The sequence below is a fragment of the Paramormyrops kingsleyae genome, chromosome 6 (genome assembly GCF_048594095.1).
Source record: "Paramormyrops kingsleyae isolate MSU_618 chromosome 6, PKINGS_0.4, whole genome shotgun sequence".
NCBI classification, from domain to species: Eukaryota; Metazoa; Chordata; class Actinopteri; order Osteoglossiformes; family Mormyridae; genus Paramormyrops; species Paramormyrops kingsleyae.
In genome coordinates, this window is record NC_132802.1 from 13,492,637 (window position 1) to 13,504,832 (window position 12,196).

At 42.8% G+C, this 12,196-nt stretch overlaps 1 protein-coding gene across 3 annotated transcripts; it reads left to right on the forward strand.

Moving 5' to 3' along the window:
- The first annotated feature begins 4,420 nt into the window (after positions 1-4,420).
- Positions 4,421-10,995, forward strand: LOC111855791 (zona pellucida-like domain-containing protein 1). Of its 3 annotated transcripts, none has more exons than XM_023835179.2 (11): positions 4,421-4,490; positions 5,659-5,776; positions 6,088-6,305; positions 7,061-7,245; positions 7,642-7,714; positions 7,953-8,050; positions 8,144-8,224; positions 8,329-8,497; positions 9,480-9,588; positions 9,794-9,814; positions 10,112-10,995. In XM_023835179.2, the coding sequence occupies exons 2-11, from the start codon at positions 5,659-5,661 to the stop codon at positions 10,267-10,269; spliced, it is 1,230 nt and encodes a 409-aa protein (XP_023690947.2). In that variant the 5' UTR covers positions 4,421-4,490; the 3' UTR covers positions 10,270-10,995. The 3 variants fall into 3 exon arrangements, with proteins under 3 accessions (XP_023690947.2, XP_072569320.1, XP_072569319.1); XM_072713219.1 differs by lacking the exon at positions 4,421-4,490 and adding an exon at positions 4,590-5,496; XM_072713218.1 differs by lacking the exon at positions 4,421-4,490 and adding an exon at positions 4,590-5,483.
- Positions 10,996-12,196: the final 1,201 nt, after the last annotated feature.

Below are 12,196 nucleotides of genomic sequence, written 5' to 3' on the forward strand. Positions count from 1 at the left end.
ACAGAAAAGTTTTATTAAAGAAAAATGGGATACAAAGGGCCAAACCACAAAATAAAGAGACCACGAGGGGTCAAACACAACACTGATAAAACTTAACGTGAGGCAAAGAGCAAACACAGGGAATCACTGTCATGAGTACAACTAGCAACACAGGTAAACTGGCACAATGAACCAACAAGGAACATTTTGTTTAAGCCACATGGAAGGAATGGTAACAGTAGCCAACCATAGCAAGCACTGGACAGGACAAGATGGCACCAACCCTGAGACACTGACTCCCCTCACAGCCATATGGAAACTTTGTATTGGTAAAAGAAGCCCTGTGTGAGGCATAGTTTTCTTCCTCGTGTGCACCAAAGGGCTTCCACCAGGAACCTCTGAGCCCTTGTCCCTGTATTAAAAAAATATGATTTTTGAAATGTACAAGATACTTAGTGACAGTGGTTCGATTTTGCAAGCAAATCCAAAATCTGCAGTCTACTGCTTGCAGTCTCATGACCCACTCCCCCTGTCCTTCTGTGTAAAATGTTTCGTTCCTTTTTATTTGATTTTTTGAGCCAAGAAAGGGAACACCATCAGCTCATAGCCATCGGCGTGAACAGGCTGCGCTAATCGGGCAGTGTGCTTGGCATAACGTGGCAGCTCAATCCCAGAGATCGTCTCACATTCACCAAGCTGTCTGGTCGCGTCTTCGGTTACCGTGCGATCGGCTCTGTTCGCGGCAGCCTGGGCTCTTGACGGGATGGACTGCACCCAGGGCGTGGAGGGTTCTTTATTGCCTGCCGCCCTTCAAAATGCCAAGCTGTCTTAATCTGGGCTTTCTTTTTTACTAAAAAGTGATACAGGGAAAATTCCATTTCTACAGCCGACTCGCGGCAGCAGTCACCTTAGGCTCTGCATTAATCAATCCCTAGGTGAGAACACTTGACAATGTAAAGTGTTACAAAAGAGGTCAGTTTTTCTATCTTCCCCTAGAACGAAAAATTGACCTCGTCTATCCCATCGCTACACATGAGAACATATCTCTGTTACACTGGCATTTTGAAGTAGACCTCTCCGGTCATAACGCCACCCCGATTCATGGTGCCTGATATGAACAAAATAGGGCTATCTGTCATTAGTAAAGGTCACAAATGTTGTAGAGTGCTTTTCTTAAAAGCCACACTTCAAAAGAACAACAGGATAATTCCTTGTGGGATTTCGATGTCTTCTGACATCGAAGTTGCAAAACTTATGCCTACCGCATCATTAATAAATGATTAATGCTGGACAGGGGTGTTGCATGTCATTTTTTACTTAAAGTTTATTATGGCACATTAGTCTATAGAAGATATAATTTGTCTTCCACAATAAAACAACCTACAGCATGTATTAAATTGACAAAGGTAATTTTCATTTCATTTTGGTCTTTTAATTAAATTCTTTCCTGAATAACACCAGAACCCGTATAGCATAAAAAATACCGTCCTGATTGTGATGCAGAAAAAATATGACTTAACGAATGCAGGTTAATTTTTTCATCGAATGACGACAGCAGCAGTAAACAACTGGATAGACAGGGAACAAAGCAGGGAATGGGCTGTATCTCAGGGCAAGTACTCAGCACATGCTCTGGGCCATGACCTTACCTACCACTGAGGACACCGAGGTCAAATCCTCAGTGTTTTTTCTGCAACTCCAATAACCACAATCCGTTAGGGGGCACACCTAGGATGGACTAACATTGTGACTTCGGTATTTTTAAAATCCTAGCTACGGCCATGCTCTGGGCAATCGATTCCGCTGAGCTGACACGTCGGGATGGTGGCAGGAAGCAGAAGTACCCAGAGAAAACCCAGGTAAACTTGGGAAAAGCATGCAGACTCCAGATGCGCAGAGCCCGGCTTGGAAATGAACCCTAACCCTGGCGGTTATAAGTCACCTCACCACCTCATATTTACACTGGAAAATGCTACTTTAATTTTTGTAAATAATGAAATGCCCATTTTGTGCAACACTTGGCAGTGAATAGTGTAGGGTTACTGCCAGTCTGTACAAGGAATTACAGGGCCTAAGGCAGAGAAGATTGCTGGACTGGCTGCCAATTTTTATCAAAGGGCTCAGATAGAGTTTAGAGGTGCTCATTACTTACCTAAATCTCTGGACTGTGGAAGGATGCCATAGTTCCCAGTGATAACCAGTATAAACATGGGTAGAATATACATGAACCAGTGGGACCTTATGATGCAATATTTATCAATCAGTGCAGGTTGGTGGGGCTCATTCCAGACAGCACAGGGCTGAAAGCAGGGGACAACCGGCAATTTAGAACTATCCGTTCACATAACTACCAATTTACTGAACTACTTAACTGGAGTGCTTGGAGGAATCCTATGGGCTGATGTTTGTGCTACTAGAAACTGAATATGAATTTTGTATATTTGAATCTGCAGTTATCCGCATTACAAAACTGAATCTGAATTTAAATTCCAGTAATTTGAAATAGCATTTATCCTACCTCAAAAAATTAAGTTCACAAATTTAATTTCAATCTAGTGTGACACACATCCGGGTCCTTGAGGAAAAGTAATCGACCGCAGATTCACAACGCAACTCATTTCCACGTTTACGACAGTTCTGCAGGTCGGGGTAAAGAGGAGGCGTGTGCCCGGGTGTCGCAAGCGCAAATGCGGGATCATATACGTAATAAAAATTAAGCAGTACCGGCACTGCTATATTTTAATCTTTATCGTACCACCACTTCTCACAAGTTGCCAGTACTCTGCTACTCAGAGGAAATCGTCACGCGAGAGTGGCGGGGCACCGCGCGCATTACCGACAGTGCTGTTGAGGCGCTTCTGTTGTTCCCAACACCCCCGCCGCCGTTCCTCACGGTCAATTCAGTAGCGACACTCATTTCTCCACTTCGAACCCTGCTTATACAGATCAAAATATTAAACGCCAGTCCAACTGATGCTTCCGGTTATTAGCACAGTATATAGAGAGCGCTATAGACATGAAGCAGACCAGACGCACCTCAAATCCGCTTTATAACTTTACATTTAGATCGATACAGGGGGGTATGTGTGTCGATGCACTCGTGTTGTGTTTTTTTCTCCCCCGCCAATCAGGAGTCAGGAGCCGCTAATTGTGTAGATCTTCAGATTCAGCCTTTATTGCCACAGTGAGGTTACAGCCAAGGCTGGACACCCTGCAGGAGTGTGGCCAATACTGTTTTACACTAATTTTTATACATTTTCTTATCGCGTAACAATATCTCGTCACTTAAGCATCATCATTTCTTCAACCATTCACCATCGTTGTTTTCTCCCTTGATCACACCCCTAGATGATGTTTGTCAATCATCTCTTTTACTATTTGGTCCCTCGGCTGAACATAATGGTGGCATGACCATGTCTAGTTGTGTTTTTTAAATACCCAGCCGTGAAATTTTGCGAATCGCTTCCTTCAGTAGCAAACCTTGCATCGGTCTTTGTCAGTCAAGTGTCTGCACTGTCTAACACGCCCCCATTCGCCATTTTGAGTGTATCGCGAATGTAAACACATTTGCTTAATATTTCATGTTCAGTGCTTTTTTCTCCACAAAAATGTAATGTTTTATGTAATCAGTTATAGGCAATTTTCATTACCAAAGCACACTAGTAATGTAGGTGTTTAAGAAAGGAAAAGAACACCACAAATATGTCATTGCATGGACATGACTCTAGTCTATTGGTCATATTTACATTCTCTATGCATTATGAAGTGGTAAATAATATTCCATACTCACATAAAATTAATACTGATTTCCGCCTCATATCGGCGAGATGAATATTTAAAAAAATATTTAGCATAAACACAGCTAGAAAGCCACATGAGATGAACAGGCGAGCCATAACTGAAACTAAATTAGAAGTAAAATTTATATCCCTAGCTAGTTTTGCGTTAATCTACCATATTAACATAAACTCGCAGTGCCGGAAATCATTAATTTAACCACATATACTACCATATAGTATACTAACCAGACGTATGATTAATGTTTATGCTATTGCTTTTGTATATAAAGCATATTCTCAGATGTATCATAAGGTAATGATAAACCTGCGAATCCAGCATCTGTTTTTCTGACATCCCGGTGTTCAGTCATAAAATACTACCTATCGAGACGTGCTATCGAGCCTTTCTGCGCATGTGCAGTTCCACCGTTTTGGGATTAGGGTTAGGTGTTAGGGTTAAAGTAAGGGCTTTAGGGGTTTTGGGGGGTTAGGGTTAGGGTAAGAGTTAGGGTTAGGGCTATCGATTAGCACTACGGTAGCATTTTTCGACAAGGCAGTGCTCATATATCGACAGAACACCAGCACTCGCCTCCTCTTTACCCCGACCTGCAGAACTGCCGTAAACGTGGAAATGAGTTGCGTTGTGAATCTGCGGTCGATTACTTGTCCTCAAGGACCCGGATGTGTATCACATTAGATTGAAATTGGAATTTGCGAACTGAATTTTTCGAGGTAGGATAAATGCTATTTCAAGTTACTGGAATTCAGATTCAAACTATTAAATTCAGATTCAGTTTTGTAATGCGCTTAATTGCAGATTCAAATATACAAAATTCATATTCAGTTTATAGTGGCACAAATATCAGCCCATAGAATCCACGCGCCATGGGGAGAACGTACAAATTCTATGCACCATGGGGAGAACGTGTGAATTCCACGCAGACAGAGCGGGAGGCAGGATTCACAGCGGGAGGCGGAAAGCAAGAGGGCTATCTATCAAGCCTCTGTGCCTCTCACATAACAACCACTTAGAAATACTGCTGAATTATTTGCTGAGCGTGTACTTTTTTCTGCTCTTAGACGTCAAATCAGAATGGAAGCGCCTCATATTGATTGCAGCCAGTGACATGCTCGAGAATGCAATATGGCAGTTTTCTGTTCAGAGTGTTAATGTAAAATTACTCTCTTCAAATTCAGTGAAGAGGAAAAAAACGTCAATACTGTGTTTAAGTGGAATCCTCTATAATTTAAGTCTCTTTATTATTGGACTAATCATTTCGTTTCTCAGGATCAACACCGTGCGAAATAAAGGCTGCATATCTATTGTTACCAGCCATAATAAGCTCCAAAATAAGTCACAGGTGCATTGTGTGGACTCCCCAAGGACATCAAACTTACTTCATCATGTCTCTTATTAGTATGCCACTGGAATCTATATTCTGCAGTACGACGGGTAAAAAAAATTCCACATAGTCATTGTTCTTCAAGTAACTCGAAGGCAATGTGTAGAATTTCTTTTTTTTGCCTTTGGCGGTAAGCTCTGTGGTATCTTATCCACAAAAGTGAATTGTTCCCCTACTGTCTGCTCAGGCAATCTCTTCAGGCTGCATTGTCCTTGTTTCTGTCCAATCCTGGAGAACTTCCCCCTCTATAAAAACGGTATATGTCACTGACTTGATACAGCGCTGAGTTACACAGAAAAAGTGTCCGTGAGGAAGGCTTCAGGTGTGTATGCAAGGTGTGCACTGCTGCTTATGTATTATCATTCAAGACATCAATTGCTACAGCTCCGCAGCTTCCTTGCCAGCTTTCTGCTTTTGTGTTGGACCGGCAAGCTAATATTGAGAACCATATGCTGGTAAAGAACACCTGATTTTATTTATGTTTTGTTTCTGAACAGATGCATGCAGGGGAGACCAACGTGATGCATTTATTTGGCGTGGTTTTTGCTTTGATGCTTGTCGATAGTGGCCAGTCTTTGACTGTGGCGGACTGTGGCGTTTACTACAGACGCCCAGGTAATGTATTACACCTGTAACTGGTGACACCTCTTTGTTTGTTTATTTGACCATTTTATGCATTTTAAATGATATATTTTAATGTTGGATAGACTTACCAGGTGGCTTTGCAAAAAGGCCGGTAAAATGGTCAGTGTTGAGGTTTGCGTGCAGTTATTAACTGTAATTGATCATGCATTTGTTTCAGTTGGTGTGCAGTAAAATATTAGCAGTAAAACCGAGTGTTTGAAAACACTGTTGTTTTAGAAATAGAAGCTTATGATGCTGGAGAGAACCGGACCGCGTGCCAGAAGCTGTTCTTTGATTTTTAGAGTACACTGATATCTCTGTGGACTGTGGGACCACCGCGATACAGTTGGCAGTGCAGGCCTGCCCCGTCGTTTACACCGGCTACAACGAGTCCCTGCTGTTACTGAACGGCAGGACGGATCCGGGCTGCGGGGGGACTCTGGATACCAGTGTGATGCCGCCAGTGGTGCGGTTCCAGTTTCCGCTGAACCAGACAAACTCCTGTGGAAGTGAATTCACCGTGAGTGGTTAACTGGTGACAAGTTATAACGCGAAACTTATGGCTGAATTTTCCATCCTAGATGGAGAGCTCAGAAATACCTGCACATATGTGTCCGCTGTGTTTCTAACTGTCCTTAATGAGGATGTAAATAATCAAACACATTGAATGTCTTATATAGGCAGCTCTGGACTTACATCAAACTAACTTAAGTAAATCCAGACTTATATCAAGTTTACAGAAGGGTGTTTTTTTTTAAGTGGGGCATAAGAAGGACCATAATTCATACTGAAGGGTCAGACTTATCATCAGCCAATGATATGTTTATAACCGGTGAGTGACTAGGGAGGGAGCTCTCTGGGGGCCAGTCAGCTTTCAGTTGGGGCCAAGGACTTTGTGACCCCACCCCTTTACACACCCCTGGGAAGCACTAATGCAAAAAGGTGACATATATACTGCAAGCAAATTTACATTTTGTCTTTTTGATTATTTAGTATGTCGCTTACTATGTATTACCAGTGTATTTTGGGATTACATATGTTTTTTTTTTTTGGTGTAAAGTGTCCTGAATGGCATGGGAAGGTAAATACAACTGATGTAAAATTTGACTTACATAAAGGTTTGCAGAGGGGATTATTCGACAATCAATTGACCCAACTGCCTCTATTGGACTTCACGTTATATTACATTGTGTTTTCATTATATTTCTATTCCAATATGATTGTTTACCGCGTCACCTAGTAGGAAATCTGACTAAATCTGTCATGTTCTGCCAGACTACAGGTGCAGTAGGCACTGGAGTCTTTTCAGACTTCTCCAACATCCAGACAGTCAACATTAGCGGTTTGATTCGATCATTTGACCCGACAGTGGGCCAAGTGACCTACAACGCAGAGCTGAAGTATTTATACTCCTGCTCCTACGCACTGGAGTACCTGATCAACAACACAAAGATTGAGGTGTAAGTTGTCTACCAATGAACAGAAAATAGAGCTCATATTTTATCAGTCACATGACACAGGGTGCCATTCTCGTCCAATTATGCACTCTTGTCATCCTGTATACATAACACAGCCCAGATGACAGAACAGACGTCAAACTGAGTATAAAGAGCAAAAACCAGGGTCAATTGCCATGTCTTTTACCTTTATATATATATTTATCCAAATAAAATGGATAAATGTACGGCTAGGAATAAAGAGGCATACTGGCATGTATTTAATTTTAAGATTTTATTTCTCTGTTTTATTGAGTGTCAACCAGGCATTGAATCTGGTTGGATTTAATAATATTATAAATGAAAGATAGACAAAGGGATGAAATTTCATAATATTTCCTGGCCCTTTTCTCCCCACAGGTCATCAGCCTCCATTGCAGTAAAGGACAACAATGGCAGCTTCATCAGCACGTTGAGCATGCAGCTGTATGAGGTAAGGCCTCACCGGCCTGACAGGAGGCCATTCTCCTGTGTCCGTTGGAGCACTTTTCCCCGGAGAGGCTGCTGACCCGTTCAGAGGATTAGGTTAGATATCCATGAAGCTATTCAAAACGAAATTCTGGGGCGGCTTAGAGCCACTGTAATGTGCTGGGAGTTCTATGAGTCCTCAGTTATTACATTTATGTGTTACTGTAGTTACACATGATATACTTATTATGTTTTGCGCCCAGGATAGAAACTACACTACCCTCATGGTCATGTCGCCACTGGGCATCGAGCTGAAGACTAACATATATGTGCTTGTGAAGGCCACCAACTTGACATCCCAGTAAGACACCATGTCATCCACATAGGCCTCTGCATTAAGACGCTCCACACTTACACTGGCATGGTGCTGAGTGATCTTTTCCTCTCCCTACAGGTACAATGTGCTCCTGGATCGATGCTATGCCTCCATGACTCCCCATCCCCACAACTCCACCTTCTTCAATCTCTTTGTTGCGTAAGTAAGAGTAACTATGGTGAGATCTGAGGCTTGAATCCACCTTGAAGTCAGTGACCACTTGCTCTCACTTCCCGCCCCCCCCCCCTTGGCTTCAACCGCAGGTGTAACAGGGACAAGCTGACAACCATGCTGGAGAATGGTCAAAGCCAAAACGCCAGGTTCACCTTCCCAGCTTTCCGCTTTGTGGAGCAGCAGAACCAAACCGTTGCTACCTACTTTCTGCACTGCATCACCCGGCTCTGTGAGAAGACCACCTGCGCACAGTTCCAGGTACGACCCACATCTACCTTCTTCAGCATGCCACTCTGGGGACTGATGTGTGGCTCAGTGGATTAGACCTCAGTGCATGTGATCAGATAGTTGTCGATCTCAGGGCCAGCAAACTGATGCTGCCCTTGGGCCCTTGAGCAAGGCCCTTAACCCCCCTAAATGCCTCAGGGGCACCTGATAAATGCCTGACCCTGTGCTCAGTCCCTAAGCTTTGCTCTTACCTCCATGTGTGCATGTACGTGTCAAAAAGGAGAGCATGATGGGTTTGCAAGAAAAAGCATTCCAATGACCTTGTTCTTGTGCAAATGGCAAGTTAAGCATCATTTCATATTTCCATTATTTATAAAGATTACTATGTGGGAATGCTGTATACCGTTGAGTTCAGTACATATACAGCAGTAGACCACAAATAGGGTTCATCCAGGTTACTCAGCACAACTTATAGTTTTTGTGTATTATTATTTCAAATCTGTTCAAGTGAGACAGCTGGTTGAATTCCGGGACTGGACCATGACATTACAAGTCAGAAGTGCTCATTCTTAGCTCAGTATATTTAATGCCGTCCAAATCCTCATGATTTTCATAGAGACCCTGAGAGTTGCTCGGTCTATTAAAAACAGGTCAAGTAGGCTTTCATGAACTAGGGCACGAGGGTATCTTGGGACAGTGTAGGAAGTGGAGCAACTCGACACGGCCAGTTTGCAAGGGAACAACAGGTTTATTAGGGAAAAAGTTACCTTCTTCGTGGGTGAAGAGAATATGGGAGGGAGCAAGAAAACATGAAAAATCATGTGGCAAAAGGCAGAGGAATTCAACACGTACGCTTTGCCAAAACAGGGCTTTGTTGCGGTTGGTCTTAGGACTGGCTTACTTCTATATTAGAGACGGAGACAGATGAAGATGATTCATTATGATAATTGTGGCTTTGGTGTGCACGTCACCCCACCCCCCACCTTCTGGTCCTGTACCTCTCTACTCCCAGAACTGCCGGAGGAGAAAAAGGGACGTGGAGAGCACTTCCCCCCCCACGACAGGCATCTCTGACTCCACCACCATCACCTCCCCACCTATCGTCACCAGGGCAGAGAGCGGTATGTTCAGCACACCCGTCATCTCCAACAGCACCAATAGGAGAGCCTCTTTGCGAACCAATCCAAGCATCTCCACATGACAACGCTCATCTGACTGGCCTGCTTATATGCAGGAACTCATATGAATTAAATGTGGTTTAGAGTATAGTCGATGTTTGATATGAGCCAGAATAACATTTTTTTTCCAATCCCTATTGTGTTTCAGTGCTGTCATCGAAGGAACAGGGTAAGTTTGGTTTTAATCTCCATGAAATTCTCAGCAACGTAAATGTCATTCTACTACAAACTCATATGAGTCATTGATGACTCAATTGTCTGTTTTCATCAATCCTTAATTGTGGAGATTAGATCTGAGCCCGAATATGTTCTGTCAGGACCATGATTAGAACTGTTGCAGGCTATGGGAATATTATATACTGTTCAGTAGGCAGAACATGGCAGCCGACCTCAAAGAACTTAAAAATTGCAGTAGTATGAAAAAACTTGAAGTCTAACTGGCTTCTCCTTCCCCACTGATGAATAGCATCATACAGCAAGGGAGATGATTCCAAGACCTCCACGGGCCTGGGAATAGCAGTGGGTATTCTGGTTCTGGCTTGTATTGGTGTGGCTGCCACAGCCACCGTCCTCTACAAGCACTACAGGGTGCATTCCGGAGTCTCCAAGCCGTTCCACAGCTAGATGTCAACCAGGTCGTCCCCCGAGGAGCTCCTTGCACACTCTGTTGGCATGCCTGTCTTAAAATGACTGAGCTAACAACTCATACCTTCTTATCCTCAACATCAATGTCTTTACTTTTTAGAGCTACTTCATTGAGTCCTATAGTCCTGTTACGTTTAGCACCGTGTGTCTCCATATTAAAAAGTTTACCTGGAAAGCATTAATGCATCTTACTCGAAAGATGTTGTTGCATCTTACTTGAAGGACACTGCACTCGTTATCTCAGTTCTGTAACGTTTCAATGAACAAATGAATCGGGTGTAGCTAATTTTTAAAGTTTTTACTTAACAATGTCTATAGCTTATTGGGGAACATGTCATAAATGTTAAATTCATATCCTGTTTTATCTTGCGGAAAACGTTGCAAAGAATCTTTTTGACAAAAGAAAATGGGGGGGAGGGGAGGTTATGGTTAGATCTGTTTAGAAGCGCATGTTTTATTCATTAAACGGAACTATTATGTATAAAATCATTTTAAATATATCAAACTGAGCTTTAGTAGGACAATTAACCAAACATTTTATAGTAATATTAAATTATATGACTTTTCTGCACTGGCCTCTGTGTATGGCAAAGGCATTTTGATTTTATTTACATTTTAAAACTGTTTCCTTATACAAATTGTGTACATTTCCATAATATCCAAATAGGAGCACCAGCATCATTAAAGGTTACGGGAACAAAAACATTGATTGCCTTTAATTGACTTCTGAAATGAGTAGCTTGGTCCCCTCAGTTGGGCTGCGGCGAAATGCTACCCAGCGTAATTCACACGTCAGCTGAACAAACGTCGGCGGCATGCGGCACTGCTAGCTTTCTGCAGCACCTGTTCCGTGGCTCTATTTCACAGTTGTTTGTTTATACCTCATTCACCCTCCCAGGGATTGCATTTCACCGAAAGCCGATCCCCTATTATGCTTGGGGACCATTAAAAAAAAATCTGATCCTAATTTCGCGCGAGCCCACACTAATCCGTTGACACTGAATCTAATCTTTTTTGTGTCCCATAAATGAGAACGGCGTGCCATACAATAAAATGAGACTAGATAGAGTCTGTGTTACATTCGGAAACAGGATGCAGTCAATAATCAAGATAGGAAGAGCTTAAGTACAAACCACTCAGTGTTTGCAGATGGAACTAATTTTGCTTAAATAAGGCTTTTTTTGGTGAAGAGGGCCTCTTTAACGCCTTCTCTTTAAAGGCCTTTTTTGAACTTCTACTCCTGTGTATTGTAAAATACCTGCTGAAGCTTTACTCATCCTTACTGAACGATTGTGAGTTTAAATACTCCTGGCTTGATGGACACAGTGTATTTACCCTCCCTTCCTGCTTCACTTCCCACCTCAGCTCCAGGGCACGTTTCCTGTGGCTTAGCAGCAGCTTAAAGGAGCTTCCTCAAACTACAGGAATTAAAATCAAGTTTCCCACAAAAGTTTGCACATTGATCCATTTCCTGCCACAATGTTGCACTCAGTAACAAGCCTAAAACACCCTTCCCCTGGTGGCACAGATTGGGGACAGCGCTGTCACCTAATCTCCGCTGGGTCTTTCTGAAAATCCCGGGTCCTATTTCATCCGCTGCCTTGACTCATCCTGGACGGCACCCATCCGCTGTGCCGTGTCCAATCAGAGAAGGGATCAATCCAGGGGCGGTTCTAGGATTTGAAAATTAGGGGGGATCAGCCCTCGACCCAATACAAGCTAAATACAGGAGACATATCTGGCAGTGGGTTAATTTAGATAAATATTAATGGAAAATGTATATTTTTTTTCTAATGACAAAGGAATGCAGTTCAGTCAGATTCAATCTTACAATGAATAGGCACACACAAACTACAGTCCATGAGTCGCGCTTTAAAATTCAGTGAAAATGGCGAGAGGTGGTCTG

What these genes read in the sequence shown, in the direction of transcription:
- LOC111855791 (XM_023835179.2), top strand. Translation starts at nt 5,659, where the DNA reads ATGCATGCAGGGGAGACCAACGTGATGCATTTATTTGGCGTGGTTTTT. An exon ending in TTCTTCAATCTCTTTGTTGC is followed by an intron (nt 8,225 to 8,328) that starts GTAAGTAAGAGT and finishes CTTCAACCGCAG; the next exon opens with GTGTAACAGGGACAAGCTGA. An exon ending in CGTCACCAGGGCAGAGAGCG is followed by an intron (nt 9,589 to 9,793) that starts GTATGTTCAGCA and finishes ATTGTGTTTCAG; the next exon opens with TGCTGTCATCGAAGGAACAG.